Consider the following 19906-nt stretch of genomic DNA (forward strand, 5'->3'; position numbering starts at 1 on the left):
TTTTCGGGTTTTTTTCCAGGGGAATCATTTTGAGCATATCAATTTTTTTAAATTTCAAAAACACTGAAAATGTAATTCAACATGGAGAATACCCACTCTTTGATTTAGAAAATGTTTACATAAACCTTTGAAACACTTTTAATTAGTTTATATTTATTTCTTCATAGATTTTTTATATAAGCAATTCAAATATTAAAAGAAAAATTTTTTGAGATACACAGAGTAATTATTTTAGAAATGGGAAAACACCTTTCAGATAAAAAGAAATCGAAAATTTTTTAACGTGCTCAAAAAATGATTATAAATAGTAACATATTGACGTTAAAATATACATTCATTTTAAACAATATAATTACACCAATTAGTATTTGATCAGTGAAATACCAACCCTGATTGAAACTGAAGCCCATTATTTTAAATTCAATCTTATACTTTCTAAATAAGAAATTACAATTAAATTTTATTAACATGATTAAAGTAGATGATTAGAAATAGAAATACATTGTACAAAAATATAAAGGAAAATATTTGAAAAAAACGAATATACAAGTCATGATTTATAAAAAAAATGTCGGCCAATTCACTTTTTCCATCATTGTAAAAAAATGTTTAACAAAGTGAAAATTATATAACATTTATATAAATTGACAAGGCTTTCCTAATCATAAAAAAAATTCAAATCTACATCAAATTAACTAATTTTGGCTTTAGAAAAATCCATTTCAGGGTGCTGTGTCATAAACTTTTTAAGCATATCCATCTTCTTGCCTTCTTCTGATGTTGGTAGACCCATTTCTTTCTGTCTCTGATCATACATCATTTTTTCCACCATACTTCGTGTTTCACCATCCAAATCTGAAAGTTTAGAGTTTTCTGGAACAACTTTTTTTGTGTCTATTTCTTCAGGATCTATATCTAACAACTTGGACCACCATTCCATTTTGTTAATTTTCTCCAATGTCAACTTCACAGGATAAAGATATTAATAAAATTAATGTAGAATAAATTTGGCCTATGTGGATAAACCAAATTAAGATTGTTTAACATTACAATGTGGCAATATAATTAAATTAATTAAATGGTAATATTTTAATTAAGTGATCATTTATTATTATTTACATGTATAGTATTTCCATCTACCAAAAGCCATGTTGATTCTTCAACCTTAATTCGATGTTGAAAATTGCCGGACACTACTGGATCAACAGCACCTTTTATACTGACATTTAATTTGTCCTGCGTGATATCCACTTTAACATCTTTACTCTTGAGCTTAATATTAGGAGTTTTACTGAGCATAACTTTAATATCTAATTCTGATAAAGTTTGAGTCCATCGATACTTTGGAAAATCGGCACCATTACCTGAGTTCGGTTTAATTTTTCCTATACAAAATAAAATAATTTACATTTTATATTTTCAAAATATCTTACAACATAATATATAATATTATCACTTATAGGATATAGAAATTAAGCCAAAACATACAAATAAATAATGTTGGTAATAGATAAGGTTTTTAAAAGCCCGATTTTTAAAAACGACCCGATTAAGATTTTCACCAAAATAATCTTATGTAAGCTTCAAGATTTGGAAAATAGATGTACAAATTACAATCTATGAGCAAAACTCTATGCTTATATTACATTATTTTGGTCAAAATCTTAATCGGGTCATTTTAAAAATCGACCCGAATCAGACTTTTTAACAACCCTAGTAATCGAATATAGCAAGATTGGCCCAAGCTTGTAGTCTGAACGGCCATAATATGGTCCAGCCTGAGGCCCAAAATTGTTATTTATATTTACCTATAATCCAATAATAATAAATTAGGCAAAAATTCATTTGGTTATAAAGGGTCATTTCATGAAAAATCGAACAAAAAGGACCATTTAGTGGATCTCTTTCAAATCGAATAAAACTTTGCATAATGATTAAATATGCTGTAAGGATCTATGTAATTTAATTTTTTAAGCTCTACCCCATTTAGTTGAAGATATATAGCGGGTCAAAGCTAAAAAATAGTGTCCCTCCTAATTCAGTAAAACCTATAAAAATAAAGATTACTCAAAGAATATAAATGATAGTGACCTATATTTTGTATCATTAGATAGCCCTTAAATTCATTACTTAAAAATATAAATTTTTACTATTAAAACCATAAGTGTTTTTTATTTCCGGAAAAGGTAAAGATTGATTTTCCTTAATATTATTTAAGCTTAAAATTTTCTAAAAATTGGTATATATGCTTATTAAATCAATATAAATTTATATTGAAAATTAGGTTTTTAAAAAAAATATATAATTTAAAAAACAATATTTACTTAATTTTGAAATAAAAGATTATTTAGTAGTGTTGTAACGAAGTTCATTTTTTTGAAAAAAATGATGAACGGCGTTCCTTTTATTTTTGACGAACTTTGAACGTGAACGCGTTCCTTTTTCATGACGAACGCGTTCGAATTTAACGTTCGTTCAATCAAAATACTTTTTATTTTTATTTATGAAAAATTTAATATTTCCGAATTTTTTTTAAAAAAGTATTATTTATATTTTTTAATCGGCTGTGTATTTCCTTTTCACATTTCAATTTTTTAACACGCCATTATTATAGTTTATTAATTTGAATATTATTGTTTATATTTTAATTTAATAGATTAGCATAAGCCTGGATATTATTATTTAATCTTCATCATCTGATTCTGAAAATCCAAAATCAGATGAATTATCATTACCATGGCCAAATATGATAAATGTTTTACAGTAACATCCTATATTGAAGGAACTAATTCAATGCTTACCAAGTGTAAAATGTGCCCAAAAAGTATTAAATTAGTGTCAAAATCTTCAGGTTCCAATTTAAAACGACATTTGATTATAATATAAATATATAACTAAGTAAATCATTAAATTTGAAAAAAAATGCATTTAGTTAATTTTACCCCAACAATAACGATAGTTATTTTAAAATTAAGAAAAATTAGTGGCCTCAAATATGGTCAATCATTGATAGACGCCGTATTAAATGGTATTAATAAAAGGCATTACTATCACTCTCAATTAATTACATATATTTTATTTTTTTAAAAGATTTGAACATATATATGAAGATCAATATGTTCTTTCTGCAATTATACATCAAGTATTCAAGCTTCAGATCATGGATAAAACTACTACAGAATGAACCTATTAAAAATAAACTTATAGCGTTATTGAAAAAAATGCTTTGAAAACCCTAAAAATGATAATGCAAGAACTGTTAATTTCGAGATATCCTTTTTTTGTCGAGTAAGTAGAGAATGGATTTGAGGAGGATACTTATCTCAATTTTTTGAAGCAAATAACAAAACAATAAATGTTTTTAATAAATTCCCCACGTTAAAAGAGTTATTTATTTACCCTTGAACACATTTTTAGTATAGCTAATGCCGTATTAATGCCAAGCGTTTCTATCTATCAAATGAAAATTTTGAAAAATATTGTTATTAAAAATTAATAAGAAAAATTTTTTATAAATAAAAATATCTATTTATTTGATATGTTATATTGAATTTATAATTATATTATCAAAATAAAACTATATTATTTTTTAACATTGTGTTAATAAATATGACATTTATTTATATTAGATTAAATTTAAAAAAAAAATTATCATAAAATTTTGAACGGTTCATGAACGTGAACGAGTTCCTTTTTTTTTGAAAGTGAACTTGAACGTGTTCGATTTTTGTCAATGAACGTTGAACGCGTTCGATTTTTTTAAAAATGTTTACAGCACTATTATTGTCATTGATTTCAATTTTGTTGTGATTTTTCAGTCTGTGTGTATAAGTGTGCAAGTACATCCCTGTTGCTGTCTAAACTATAACTCTTCTATAAAATGCTCAAAATTATTTCACCAAAAAATGAACTCCGATATACTAATTGATTATTGGAACATTTAAAAAATCATATAATTAATTATTTTTGTAATTTTGATATATATAATATATGTTAAATATTTTTATATATTTTTAATAAAATTATTGGGATTGTAAATCTTCAAACAGCAACAGGGTGTATTTACACACTTATATCCACAGACGTTTTAAAAACCACAATAAAATGGAACAATGACTAAATAATGATATTTTATTTCAAAATTAAGTAAATGTTATTTTTTTAATTATATTTAATATATTAAAAAAATAAGAATTTGGATTTTTTTTAGCACATTGCATGCATGTAAAAAAATAGTTATCCCAACTATTATGTATTAAATTGTTTATTTTATTATTTTTATAAATTATTTTTATTATTTTGGCATCTTGTGAATTTGCATACATAAAAATAATGGAATTTTATGATAAAATAATAAAAGAAACATATTATATGGCTAAATTACTACTAATATAGTTAACGGTAATACAAAAATATCTGTTGAAAATGTTACAAATATGAACTAAATATACCTTAAAAATGGCGCGGTCGATAAAAAGTCTAACGGATTCAAACCTATGTTTTAAAGATTGGTACGACTTATTTAAAGAATTTAAAAATACACAACCAAAGATAACATCATCACAAGAAAAATCATTGTTATTAACAACAATAAGTGGTGATACTTACAAAATAATAGTAAATTTATGTGCACCTGATAGTCCAGGAAACAAAGAGGTATTAGAAAAAAATAATATTTTAATCAAATTTTTTTATCCCAAACCTAATATAATTTTTTATAATAAAAAAAAAATAGATTATATATATAGAATCTTCGAAAATTATCAATGACTTGTTAATTTGGAGAATATTTGAATACTGCTTTAAGAGATTAATTCCTTTTTGGACTAAAAAATCCTAAAATATTACAGATTATTATCCGAGGATGATTTAGATATAAATAAGGCTATTCAAATAGCTTAGTTACTTAGAAACGGCTATAAAGAACGCAAAATTAATATAAAAATATGAAACTACAATTGATCTGTTAGAAGATGAACATAATAATATAAATATAATTTAAAAAGTTAATAATGATAATAATAAACAATCAAAACAATATAATAACTGATTCGCTATAAAAAAACCAAATCCCTGCCACTCCTGTGGCGGAAACATAGAAGGGAAAATTGTTGCCACTTGTTATGAATGTAACAAAGGACAATTGCTCGTGTCTATAGAAAAGAAATAGTGAATTTTATTGATAATACAAATGAATATCATCTAGAATTTTGGGTGGATATCAATATATAAACAACAGCGATATCAGAATAGAATTAGATATAAGAGCTGGGGTAAGCATAATGAAAAAATAAACTTAATCGCCCTGGATTAACATATTGCAGTTACCAATATACAACAACTAGGTCAGACTATAATAAAAATACAATATAAAGAATGAACATTAAAACTCCCTCTCATAATTACAAAAATTATATAAAAAATCTAAATATAACTAAATTTCCAAAGATGACTGAAATACCTGAAAGGGCCATACAAATAAATAACATTCATGATGGATTTCCTTGATTATTTACTAAGAAATTGGGCTGTTTGAAAGATTTTAAGGCACAAATATATATGAAAAACGAGAAACTAAATTTCTGTAAATCACGTCCCGTAGCATACGCGTTAAAATAAAAGGTTGAAGAAGATTTAGATAGATTTTTAAAAATAGGAGTAATAGAAAAAATTAATCATTCACTTTATGCATCACCCTAGTAATTGTTAAAAAGAAAGATAAACCATTATGAATTTGTGGGGATTTTAAAAGAACTATAAATCAAAATATTAGTAATGATTTATACCCAATATCAAGAATACAAGATTTATTAACAAGTTTGTGAGAAAGAGAGGAATTTTCAATATTGGACCTCTCAGATGTCTATTTTCAAATTAATGTGGAGGAAGAGTCATAAAAATATCTAGAGGATTATTTAAATATACAAGACTATAGTATATCGTCTTCTCCATCATTATTTCAACGGGCCATCGATAATTTATTAAAAGGTTTTGAAGGATTAGATTGTTATTTATATATTATAATAACCGGAAAATATAGAGAGAACATGAAACAAATTTAAAAACGGTACTAGCTAAACAAAAATGGTATCAAACTAAAGATAGAGAAGTGTAAATTGTTCAAACAAAAATGTCGAGTACTTAAGACACAATATATCAAAAAACGGGATTATAACTACAGAAAAAATATTAACGGAGTAAAAATATTAACGGAGTAAAAAAAGCACCGAACCAACAAACTTAAAACAAATAGTCATTTCTAGAATCAGCAACATAATATTCAAATTATTTTTCAAATTTTGCAGACAAAGCCAAACCATTATATAAATTATTAGAAAAAGAAGTAGTTTGGAGGTGGACAAATGAATGCAAAGGCGCGTATAAAAAAATAAAGCAAGAAATAAGTAGTAATCCAATATTACATTATTATCCGAAATTACCCATTATACTAGCATCAGATGTATCGGCCATAGGAATTGGGGCAGTAATATCACATATAGAAAGGAGAAATAAGAGGCCAATTGCATTCGCCTCAAGAACGTTAAATGCAGCCAAGAAAAATTAAAGCCAAATAGAAAGAGAAGCTCTTTCCATCATATATACATAATTCAAAGAATTTATATATGGAAAAAAGTTCGCGTTGCAAACAGACCATAAGCCATTAATGAGTTTATTTCATCCAAGAAAAGATATACCCACAACATCCACAGCTAGAATACAAAGATGGGCTTTATTATTAGTAGGTTACCAATATGAATTAGAATTCAAAATTATTCGACAAATAACCAATGCTGATATGCTATCTCGATTACCTATACAGGGAACCATAATATCAAAAGAAGAAACATTAGATCAAATACAGGTGGTACACCTTTGAATGCAAACGAAAAAAAAACCATGCAAGATGGGGTACTCTCTACAATATACAGGTATACAATAGACGGATGGCCAATAAACTACGATACATACTTAAAGGAGTATAGTCAAAGAAGAGAGGAAATCACAACAAAGAGGTTGTTTACTGTGGAGAACTAAGATGAAAATACCACAATACCGAAGCAACATGTTAGATATGATACAACGTGTGGTGGACTAATATAAACCAAGATATAGAAATATGGGTCTAAAAATGTAGAGAATGCCACTAACAACACGATATGCCTCATAAGACATCAATTCAAAATTGGCCAAAACTACCAAAAGCATGGCACCGAGAACATATTGATTATGCTGGACCATTTAAAAATCATTATTGGTTGGTAGTGATAGATGCTTGCATTTGCTGGCCAGAAACAGTTCCCATGACTAGTACAACCACCAAAAGCACGATAAAAATATTAAGAGATATCATTGCCAGATTCAGATTTCCTAATGTAATCGTGTCTTCACACGGGCCACAATTTAGCAATAAAGAATTCAATGATTTTCGCGAATAATAGGAAAACAGTGCACGAAAGTCCCTACCATCCTCAGACTAATGGCATGGCCGAACGTTTAATTCGAACTTTTAAATAGAGCACAAATAAAAGAAACGAGTGAGATTTAGAAACCAGTTTAGCTCTTTTTCTCTTTTACCGAAATACACTGGAAGCAGGAAATGAACAAGGTCACACAGAAACACTACTAAAAATTATACCTAGAGGATTGTTAGAACAAATATTCGAACACTCAAAAATTCGAGATAAATGGAAAAGTGTGGTGGTTACAATGATAAGGAAAAAAATGGGAAAAAGCCATTATTAAAAACATATTCGGATCATTACGCTATGAAGCAAGTATAGAGGGCAAAACGATTATACGTCATACTGATCAATTAAGGAAAAGAACCAAAAATATATTAATCGAAGAATACAAAGTAGCAGAGAGAACCTAGAAGAGGGAACCGAACAGATAGTAAATAAAGAGGACGTAGTAAACAATAATGAAATGAACCTAAAGGAGAGGGAGGAAAATGATATAAGTCAAGAGGCTGAAGGAAGTATTATACAAAAGGTAGAAACTACAACAGTCAAGATTGATATCCTAAAAGAATACGGACGAAACCAATTAGATTGGGGAAAAATGTTATCGTATTAAATTGTTTATTTATTATTTTTGTAAAATGCTAATTTTTATTATTTTGACAATATCTTGTGAATTTGCATCCATAAAAATAATGGGATTTTATAATAAAATTAGTGTTGTAAACGAACGCGTTCAACGAAGTCCGTTTTTTTGAAAAAAATGGTGAACGGCGTTCCTTTTATTTTTGACGAACTTTAAACGTGAACGCGTTCCTTTTTTATGACGAACGCGTTCGAATCTAACGTTCGTTCAATTTTAAAAACACCTTTTATTTTTATTTATTTGAAAAATTTAATATTAATCCAAATTTTTTAAAAAATGTCTTATATTTTATAATCAACACATTTCAATTTTTTTAAAATCCTTATTATATTTAATTAATTTGGATATTATTGTTTACTAGCTAAAAACCCGTCAAGAATGACGGGGTTGAGGGGCAATTAGTTAGTTGTGTATATGGTATTAAATAGGGCTGTGCCGATATTAAATATCGGATCGGATCGGTGCCGATATTTAGCCTTTTCCGAAAATATCGGTTCGGGCCGATATCTGTAAAAAACCGATCCGATCTTTTTACTTTTCTTTTTTTTTTGTTATTTCATTTTATGTTATGTGTATTTATTTTACATTATTATAATATTTTCTAAATAATTTTTTTAAATTTTATTTCTTTTTTAAAATAGATTTATAGTATTTTAAAATTTTTTTTATAAAAATAGAAAGGAACACCCAAAGTTTTATTTATTTTAAAACTTTTTAAATAACGCCAATTTTTTTATTTATACTTTAAATAAAAGAATTTTTTTAAATATGATATCTGAATTATGGAAATATTTTACAAAATGCTATATCTGCGGAATCATCTGAGTCTGCCTTCAGTACGGCAGGAGATATTGATAGTCCATATCGTAGAAGCTTATTTCCAGAAAATCTAGAGGCTCTCATATTTATTAAAAAAATCTAATATATTATAATTTTATATATTAAATATTACAATTTTATAATTCCAACATATAATGGATATATATTATTAAATATATATTTTTTTTATTATAGTCTTAATTGTAGAAATAAAAAAATTAAATTATTCATAATTCGATTTTTTGCATAAAAAATATTGATTTCTTAATTACATTTGGTTCAAACGGGGGTGATTAAAAATCAGTAAAAATTTCGGATCGGTTTTGAAGCAATATCTGAAAATATCGGATCGATGAAAAATATGTGGATCGGCACAGCCCTAGTACTAAATATGCTTTATATTAAAATTTAGGAGAAAAAGAGATAAAATTGTTGCAATGTAAATCGAGAGCATTAAGGGTTAGAAATATCAAAATTTAAATTTGTGATAGAAATCATATTGTGTAAAATTAAAAATAGATGCTTCAAAATTTTTGAATAAATTTTGTTTTGCAGACTCAACTAGGTCTGATCAAAACCTAATGTAGTATATTGGTTCCTGTATAACTTTTAAGTTTTAGCATGCAATTTGTTAATTCAGGATGATTAAGTTTATTTTTCCAATCTATTTCGTTAATTATACTGACTCCAGCTCCAGTATCCAATTCCATTTTTATATCGCTGTTGTTTATTTTGACATCCACCCAAAATTCTAGATTATATTCGTTTGTTTTATTATTAATAAAATTCACTATTTCTTTTCTACAGACTAGAGCAATGTGCCCAATTTTGTTGCATTTATAACAAGTGGCATTCTTGAAAAAACAATTTTACCAGTATTTTGTACGTATCACACCCTATTGTTGTTAATAACAGAGATTTTTCTTGTGATAATGTTAACCTTGGTTGTGTGTTTTTAAATTCTTGAAATAAGTTGTACCAATCTTTGTAACACAGGTTTGAATCCGTTAGACTTTTTATAGACTGCGCCATTTATGTAATGTATTTTAATAGTAAACGAGTTTTTCTTATTCTTTTATTTTGTAATGTAAAAAATCAAAATCAGCCTTTATTATTCAAATTAATCTTAAAATATATAATAATAATAAAAATAAACATTTTGCAAAAAAAACAAAAATTTAATACACATCAATCAGCTATTAATCAATATATATAATTAATATTTTAAATTTAATTATATTCAAGTTGGTGAATGCTTAAAACATACTTTGAAACGGGAGGTTTGTGGTTCAACTCTCGTAGAGAGCAAAAAAATATCAATACACTATATAGTCTCCTTAAATTTTAAATATATTAGGAAGATACGAAAACGATCATGTTTTGATTATGGAGATTATATATATTAGATATTTTAATTTAATAGATTTGCATAAGCATGGAATTATTATTTCATCCTCATTTGAAAATTCAAAATCAGATGAATTAATATTACCATAGCCCAAATATGATAAATATTTTACAGTAACATCCTATTTTGAAGGAACTAATTCAATACTAACCAAATGTAAAATGTGCCCAAAATGTATTATATAGTTTCAAAATCTTCAAGTTCCAATTTAAAACGACATTTGATTGTAATATTAATAATTTTATTTTATATAATATAACTAAGTAAATCATTAAATTTGAAAAAAATGCATTTAGGTAATTTAACCACAACAATAACGATAGTTATTTTAAAATTAAAAAAAATTAGTGGCCTAAATTATGATCAACTATTGATAGACGCATTATTAAATGGGATTAATAAAATTATTAAACCTATTACTATCAAATTAATTATTTTATTTTTTTTAAAGATTTGAACATATATTGAAGATCAATATGTTCTTTCTCCAATTATACATCCAATATTCAAACTTCCTCAGAACGAACCTGTCAAAAATTAACTTATAGCTTTATTGATGAAAAATGCATTGAAAACCCTAGAAATGATAATGCAAGAACTGTTAATTTCGAGATATCCTTTTTTTTTGTCGAGGAAGTAGAGAATAAATTGGAGGAGGATACTTATCTCAATTTTTTGAATCAAGGACAAAACAATAAATGTTTTAATAAATTCCTCACGTTAAAAGAGTTGTTTATTAAGTATTATATTTGTTGAGACGTCCTGATTGATTTTTTTAATATTTATTTTTCGCTATCTATTAACTCAATATTAACTAAGATTGATTTTTTTTATTCTTTAGTATTAACCTCACGGAGTCATTTTATAACATTAACTCAATAGTTTAATATAAATTATTTAATAGATTTTTTTTATATAAATTGATATTATAAACTATATAAAGAGAAAAATTATATTGAATTTTTAGTTAAATATTTTTTAAATAATTTTAATAAAAAAAAATTTTAAAATTACTTTGTTAATCTTTGTCTAACTCCCTTCCAACCTTAACAATACTGTAATCCCCTCATCTACCCCTGGAGCGTGTTTTTAGTATAGCTAATGTCGTAACAATTGTTATTAAAATTTAATAAGAAAAATTTTTTATAAATAAAAATATATTTATATTCACTATATTATATTACATTAATAATTATATTATCAAAATAAAACTATATCATTTTTTAACATGGCTAATATATTGTGTTAAAATATATAAGACATTTATTTAATTTAATTTAAAAAAAAAATTATTATAAAATTTTGAACGAACGTGAACGCGTTTCTTTTTTTGTAAGTGAACGCGAACGTGTTCGATTTTTGCCTATGAACGTTGAACGCTTTCGATTTTTTTAGAAATGTTTACAGCACTAGATAAAATACAATATACGAACCATATTATTTGGCTAAATTACTACTAATATATGTTAACGGTAATACAAAAATATCTGTCGAAAATACTATAAATATGAACTAAATATACTTTACCAACCTAATTATTTCAAAATAAATTTATATTGATTTAATAAATATATATACAAATTTTTAAGCTCAAGTACATAGTAAAAAATTAACCCTTAACTTTTCTGGAGTAAGTTTAAGGGCTATGGCTATCTAAACCAAATATAAATCTCTATCATTTATATTTTTGAGTAATCTTTATTTTTATCGGTTTTCCCAAATGAAGGACAGCATTTTTTTAGCTTTGACCCGCCATATCTTTGGAACTAATTGAATTAGAGCATAAAAGATTAATAAATATAATCATCATGTAAAGTTTCATTCAATTTGGAAAAGGTGAACAAAGCCTGATAGAATAACTCAGAGAAATCATGATAACAAGCTTTCCAAACAAAATATATAAAAATGTTTTGTTTGTTTAAGAGAATATCAGATGAGAATCATAGTATTCATCTACTTTTAACAATGTCTTTTTTTGATAAATCGATTCAGTTATTATAATATATTTGATATAAACAATAAAAATATGAAAATAATACTTATTTTTAGTGAAATGTTCTATATATTAATCATAATAAAATTATATTAAAATAGCTTTTCAAATAATTTAATCGTTCATTTTGTTTATTATAACATTCTTATGATTTGATTTAATAAAAATATTTATCGTTCTTCTATTATTAACTACCATTGCATTATGATTTGTAAATTTATTGTTGCAATGTTTAAAAAAGTAAAAAATATTATCATTGAACACCACTTTTAAATCCTAAAGCAGGAGTATGAACTACAAAGTTTATCAATTCATCAACTGCACTTTTGGAGATTATACAATATCAGGAAACTTTTTGGCTTGAAGTTGGATTTATATTTTTGACATAATTATGAGAATTAAATTTTTTTACCTTTATCAGTATAAGAATTATTGTTTTATTTCTTAAAATCCAAAAATTGTGCTAACAATTTCTGTTTTTTGATGTATCGTCAATACAACCTTTATCAGTATAAGAATTATTGTTTATTTCTTAAAATCCAAAAATTGTTCTAACAATTTCTGTTTTTTGATGTATCGTCAATACACCACCACAGGTAATTTATCAACACTCAACATGCCACAACAGATGTAAAAATATGGTGGTGTGATTACTTATTATTAAAAATGATATATATATAATTTATGAATTATAATTAGAAGAAAAATATTATTAAATATATTTTAAATTATTAAAAAATGAGATTTTATTTTTTAAATTAATAAATATTATTTGCTATAAAAAAAATTGATTAGCAACAAGATTTGTTATTAAATTAATAATTTACAAAAAAGGTATTGAAATATTATTTATATTTTAATTATTATTATTCCTGGTTAATCCTAAAAAGATTTATTTTAGATAAGTTTTAAAAAAGTTAGAATTTATAATCTGTATTCTTATATACTATAAATATATCCTAATTATTTTGTAATGAAATTAAAAATCCTTTATTCGTAAAAGAATATGATAGTCCTCCCATAGCATCACAAAATAAGATTTCCAAAAACCGATCTTAAGGTAATATTTTAAAATACACATATTAGTTATTATAATCATTCCTCTTTGTTTTATTTTCTTACTTAGATTCTAGGAGCACTTTTGGATCCTTGTTTACAATCTACAAACATAATAAATGAATATTTAAAGGGGGAAAATATTACTCTGATGCAATTTTTATCTAATCTCTGTTGCCTTACGGGTCATTCCATGTCAAATGAGCAAAAAAATCAAGATTTTCGGCCGACCCCTTTCAATTTTGATAAAAAGTTGTAGACTGGTTATATATGTTTCCATTAGATTATAAACAAAATTTTAGCGCATTAGCAACTATATTAGCGGAGATAATCGGGGTTAAAGGTCCAAAAAACGCCTTTTTTTCCTTTTTACTGATGTTAAATAATTAGTTTTTAATTTAAAACTAATTATGATCAAATATTGAATTTAATATCAATAGCTAAGTTAATAATTGATAATTATGGCGAAAACATCAAAAATAATTTTTTTTAAAATATGGGTCATCTTATGGTCAGTTGAAAACTTGAAATTAATATTTCGAAATGTATATGATCTCCGATTTTTAATTTTTTTAAGAAATATTATCCGTTTACTATTTTTTTAATAATTTCTTTAACAATTAGCATGGCTGGATATTTATTTAAAAAAATATTGCGATTTTTATACTTTAAAAAAAATAGATGGCGCTTTATATAATAGTTTTAATATGTTAAAATTCATTTTTTTTATTGATTAAAAATATTTTAATGTATAATATATCATAAAATTTGATTATATAACTTTGTAAACCTTATTCCCCTGAGATATTCGCAGGATAAAAAATTTTAATAATTTTTTTAATATTTCAATGTAAATTAAAATAATTAAAAAATCGGACTAGCACACGAACAAAAAAGCAGGATTAAAGGGGTGCAGGAAAATTATTAAGGGAAAAATCGAAAATCACATTAATTACCAGGCCTACCCCCAACCCCCTATCCACCCTTTCCCCAGACTAAGTCATACCCATTAAGACCAAGAATGTTATGAAATTGTCATTATCTTACATTATTAAAATAACCAGAGATAAAGAAAATTTCAAAGATTTTGAAAAATTTTTTAAGCAATAAAAATAACAAAATTATAGTTCTGATGAAATAAGCCGACTCATGCCTGGAATAAAAGATTGTGTATCTGTTAAATGCGAGAAAGAATTAGCAAAGATTTATATTAAATAATCTTAAAGAAATATTCAAGATGTTTAAGGAAGAATACCCAAGTATATCAATTGGATTCCCTAAATTTGCCGAACTTAGACCAAAAAACTGAATTTTAGTTGGATGGCACACACACTGTTTGTGTCTGCGCCATTCATCAGAATGTGAAATTAATGACAAATGTAATAGCTGAAATTACAGCAGGAGAAGATTACTGTATAAATTCTTATAACAATCTTTTGGCGCAAATTATTTATAATCCATCTCAGCCAAAATGTTATTTAACAAATTGTGATCAATGCCCTGGTATAGAATCTCTTATGGGCCAATTATACGAATTGTTTCAGAGAAATCGTATAGAATATGTCACGTTTAAACAATGGATCACGGTGGATAGAGCAAATCTTGAAACTATTATAAAGTCCATTGATGGTTTCATCGAATATCTATTATAAAAAGTTCAAATTTTAATGCGTCACTCGTTTATAGCTAAACACAAAGTTTATTTTTGAAGAATTCCAAAAAAAATTTAAAAGATGAGGAATTTTTAACAATTCTAGATTATTCTGAAAATTATTCCTTCATTTTACAAGATGAAGTTCAGGGATTTCATTGGAACAATGTGCAGGCCACTACATCCATTTGTAGCATATTATAAATCTGGAGAAGAATTAAAAAATATAAATTTTGTTATTTTGTCCGAATCATTAAGCCATAATACTAGTGCAGTCCACCTTTATCAAAAAAAATTCATTAAATTCTTAACAGCCAAATTTAATTCTAAACCAGAAAAAAAAATATATTTTTCGGAAAAGCCGCGTCTCAATACAAGAATCGCAAAAATTTTCCCTTCATAAATACGATTTTAATATTCCTACCGAATGGCATTTCTTTGTCACTGCTCACGGCAAAAATGCATGTGACGGTATCGGAGGAACTGTCTAAAGATTAGTTGCCAGAGCTAGTCTTCAAAGGCCAAATAAAAATCAAACCTAACCCCATTAGAATTTATAATTATGCTAAAGAAAATATTAATATTCATTTTGAATATGTATCCAATCAAGAATATATCGAAGAGGAATTAACCCTTCGTAAAAGATTTTCTGCACTGCCCATACATGGGACCCAAAAAATTCACGGGATTATTCCCATTGATCAAAATAAACTAAAAACCAAAATATATTCTAATTCCAAAAAATATATTATAAAACAAGTTCCGTTTTTAAATGAGAAAATTATATTTTAAAATATTAATGAATATATAACATGTGTATATGATGATAAATGGTGGTTAGCAGAGTTGTTAAAGTATCTAGATATAAAAATGTAGTATCTGTATCTAGATAGATTTTTTAGAAAGGTATCTGTATCTAGATATTTTTTTAGAGGTATCTGTATCTGTTTTTAGATACTTTTTAAGATACATTTTATATACCTCTTTTTTAATTATAAATAAAAATATTTGACTGTAAAATTTATTTTATTTCATATAAGCTTATGAAATAAATAAATAAATATATATATATTATATATTAATATTTATTAATACTATAATAAAGAATTATATATACATAAAATATTAAAACTATATATAAATATTCATTAATTTAAATATTATGTGCGAGTTTATCAATAAACCATACAAATTTTAATATTACAATATGAAAATGGTTAAATTAAAAATATTATAATTCTAGGTTTATTGTGACCTTATTTGAAGATGATAATATTATAGCAACCATGCTCCACCCTTTTTTTAAACTTGATTGGACATGGTTGCAAATGGAAGAAAAGCTTAATAAAAGAAAACAATTGATGCAAAGATTAGCTGGTGAATTATCAAAGTCATCAACTGACTGCAAGCAAATAACCTGCCAAAAAAAACAAATAATTTAATTTCAGATTTTTTTAAGTACCCTACAGCATAAATAATTTCTAATAATGATTTAAATTTTGATAATCAACAAATTTTAAATAATTTTTTCAAAAATGAATGTAGAGATTTTAGCATTTTTAAAGAATACCCTGATATAAAATTGTTATTTATTAAATATAACACTACAATTCCTTCAAGCGCCCCTGTGGAAAGACTATTTAGTGTTGCTAAAAATGTCTTTAAAGATAAACGAGGATACCTAAATGATCAAAATTTTGAAAATATTTTATTACTGAAATCTAATAATTATTTATAATTATTTAATCATATATTTTCATATATTATATTAAAATCATTATTTTAGTTATATTCTGATAAATGTTATATCGCGTCAATAAATTTTTTAGCTCATTTGAATTTTCACAATATAATATTAATTTAGGTTTATGCAAACCTATAAGAGCATAATTTAAAAATTGTATCTGTATCTTGATAACTTTTTAGACGATGTATCTGTATCTAGATATCTTTTGAGACTATGTATCTGTAATTGTATCTAGATCCATTTAAAAAGTATCTTTTAACAACTCTGGTGGTTAGGATATATAATCGATAAAAGTTATACAAATGAAGAAGTAAAAATCCGATTTTTACACCCTTGTGGACCTTCAGCCTCATTTAAATTTCCTCTGAAAGATAATATTTTAGTGTTGCCTAAATCTCATATTCTCTCGCTGGTCAATCCTTCTACTCCCACCAGTCGAACATATATATTATCTCCTGAAGAATCTTACAAGCTAGCCATTTGTATTCCTTTAGATGAAGTAAGATTTAATTAATTTATAAACTATCTTAATTAGGCAAAATTTGTGAAGATTTTAAAAATTTATGATCTGAATTACAAATAATATATATAATGCACATTGTAATCGATTTAGTATGATATATATATTAAAATATTTTTAATCAATAAAAAAAATGAATTTTAACATATTAAAACTATTATATATAGCGCCATCTATTTTTTTTAAAGTATAAAAATCGCAATATTTTTTTAAATAAATATCCAGCCATGCTAATTGTTAAAGAAATTATTAAAAAATAGTAAACGGATAATATTTCTTAAAAAAATTAAAAATCGGAGATCATATACATTTCGAAATATTAATTTCAAGTTTTCAACTGACCATAAGATGACACATATTTTAAAAAAAATTATTTTTGATGTTTTCGCCATAATTATCAATTATTAACTTAGCTATTGATATTAAATTCAATATTTGATCATAATTAGTTTTAAATTCAAAAATTAATGGCAGTGTCAAATGTCAAATATTTTTCTAATTTAGATTTTTTAATTACAATTATAAATTTATTTGATTCCTAGGCTGGTTATATATAATTATTTAACATCAGTAAAAAGGAAAAAAAAACGTTTTTTGGACCTTTAACCCCGAATATCTCCGCTAATATAGTTTCTAATGCGCTAAAATTTTGTTTATAATCTAATGGGAACATATATAACCAGCCTACGAATTTTTATCGAAATCGAAAGGGGTCGGCCGAAAAGTGATTGATTTGACATGGAATGACCCTTACATGGACGAATTAACCAAATGTGAAACTGCAGAAATTGCTTCAGAATACGATTATTTTAGGATATTAGCTACCAAACATTCACCAAAAAAATCTGGAATAAAAAGACTACTTAACTAGTCTAGAAAAAGAGTGTTATTGATTAGCCTTATAATTTAGAGATAAAAGAAGTCTTAAATTTTTGTCCTAAACTTCAAGCACACCAAGCAAGTGTGTATTTTTCATAGCTGGGCTCACTCTGAACTTCATATGATAATTATTAAGTCCTATAAATCTAAATAAAAAAATATTTATACATGATAATTCTAACGTAATAAAATAGGTGAATTATAGTTATAATTTAATTCAAAATTTGCTTAATAAAGCATAAATTTAATTTTAAAAGTGTTTCAAATAAATTTATAATTGTAATTAAAAAATCTAAATTAGAAAAATATTTGACATTTGACACTGCCATTAATTTTTGTGACAAGATATAAGGTACACTGCCACCAGTCGATTGTTTTAAAAAAAAGAAACACCACCTATAAAGCTCTTTTTATTGATTGTCAAAACATTTCAAATAAATTACTTGCTAATTCAAAACTAGTAAACCATTTCTTTTTTATTTATATATGTAATATTAATCCTTCCCACCAAATCACAAAGCTTATTGCTCAGCTTAAATGACCTTAGTATATCACATTCAGATGTTAAGCCACTAAAAGCAGGTACATAGCATAAATAAGATTTTTAAGAAGAGTTATTTTACATATTTGGTTGTTTATAAATAATAAAACAGTGAAATTTTAATTTAATGCTTATGTTTTTACTTATAAAAAGAATTTTTAATAAATAAATAGAGTAAGAAAAATTTTAATATTATTATTTTAGAATATGAGTGTTGTTTACAATGTTTGACAAATGTGTCTTTCTAATTTTTTAGAATTTTCATTAAAAAAAATTCTTTCTTTGAATAAAGTTGTGCATATGAGTATATTTACCCTTTTCAATATCATCATCATCCTCATTAACATTATCATTCTTGATAACTGCTTGTTTATCACCTATCTCAATACCATTTGTAATTAGTTTATTTTTTTCTTTTGCAATTTCATTTTCCAATTCTTTAGCTTCTTCCTCGCTTAATTCCTAAGATATTTATAGAAAAATTTAATATACTATAAAAATTACTTTAATTTTTGCCTCATTTTTTGATTTATCAGATTTTTTAAGTTTGTTATCAATAACATTTTCAGATAATTGAGTCTTCTTATACTCCTCAATAGCAATATCTTCCCACTTTTTGAAAGCTGATAAAATGAGTTGCTTTGGTTTATTAATTTTTTCTCCCGATTTTATTGAAGTAATGGATGGAGAGAAAAAATCAGTTTTGCGATATAAAAAGCTAAAAAACACATTTAATAATCCGTCAATTCCATTTTCTTCTGTCTCTGCTATGTGCAATAACAAACCATCGAACTTAGCTTGATTTTCTTTAACTTCCATAAAATATTTTTCGTAATTTTACTAATGATATAAAATATGACAAGTGACGGTTGTCAAATTTTTATTAAAAATAAATTATACGTATATAAATTATAATTACAACCTTCAGAATTATGTTCATGTAGATCTTAAGTTAATTTATATTGTATTGTAATTTTTACAATTAAGAGTTAGGTTAATTTAAGGTTAAACATAATGCAACCAAACTTTAATACGATCGGGCGAGATAATAAAAATATTCCTTTTTTGGGTATTTTTCTTTAACAAAACGAATCCGAAATACTCACTTATATAAAATACGAATAAATTTTTATAATTTTTTTTAGGATAAACTTAAACAACTATTTTTTCCATAATATTTAACTAT

The 19906-nt window shown here is 25.2% G+C and overlaps 1 protein-coding gene across 1 annotated transcript; it reads right to left on the bottom strand.

The window, feature by feature from the left end:
* Positions 1–254: 254 nt before the first annotated feature.
* Positions 255–19555, bottom strand: LOC135927890 (nuclear migration protein nudC-like). Its single transcript, XM_065464134.1, has 4 exons — positions 19225–19555; positions 19035–19182; positions 1120–1385; positions 255–964 (listed from the first exon to the last, which is right to left on the bottom strand). Exons 1-4 carry the CDS (start codon positions 19537–19539, stop codon positions 692–694), a joined length of 1002 nt encoding a protein of 333 aa, XP_065320206.1. The 5' UTR covers positions 19540–19555; the 3' UTR covers positions 255–691.
* Between the last annotated feature and the right edge of the window lie 351 nt (positions 19556–19906).

Source organism: Gordionus sp. m RMFG-2023, chromosome 4 (assembly GCF_954871325.1).
Source record: "Gordionus sp. m RMFG-2023 chromosome 4, tfGorSpeb1-WG-v2, whole genome shotgun sequence".
NCBI lineage: Eukaryota > Metazoa > Nematomorpha > Gordioida > Chordodea > Parachordodidae > Gordionus > Gordionus sp. m RMFG-2023.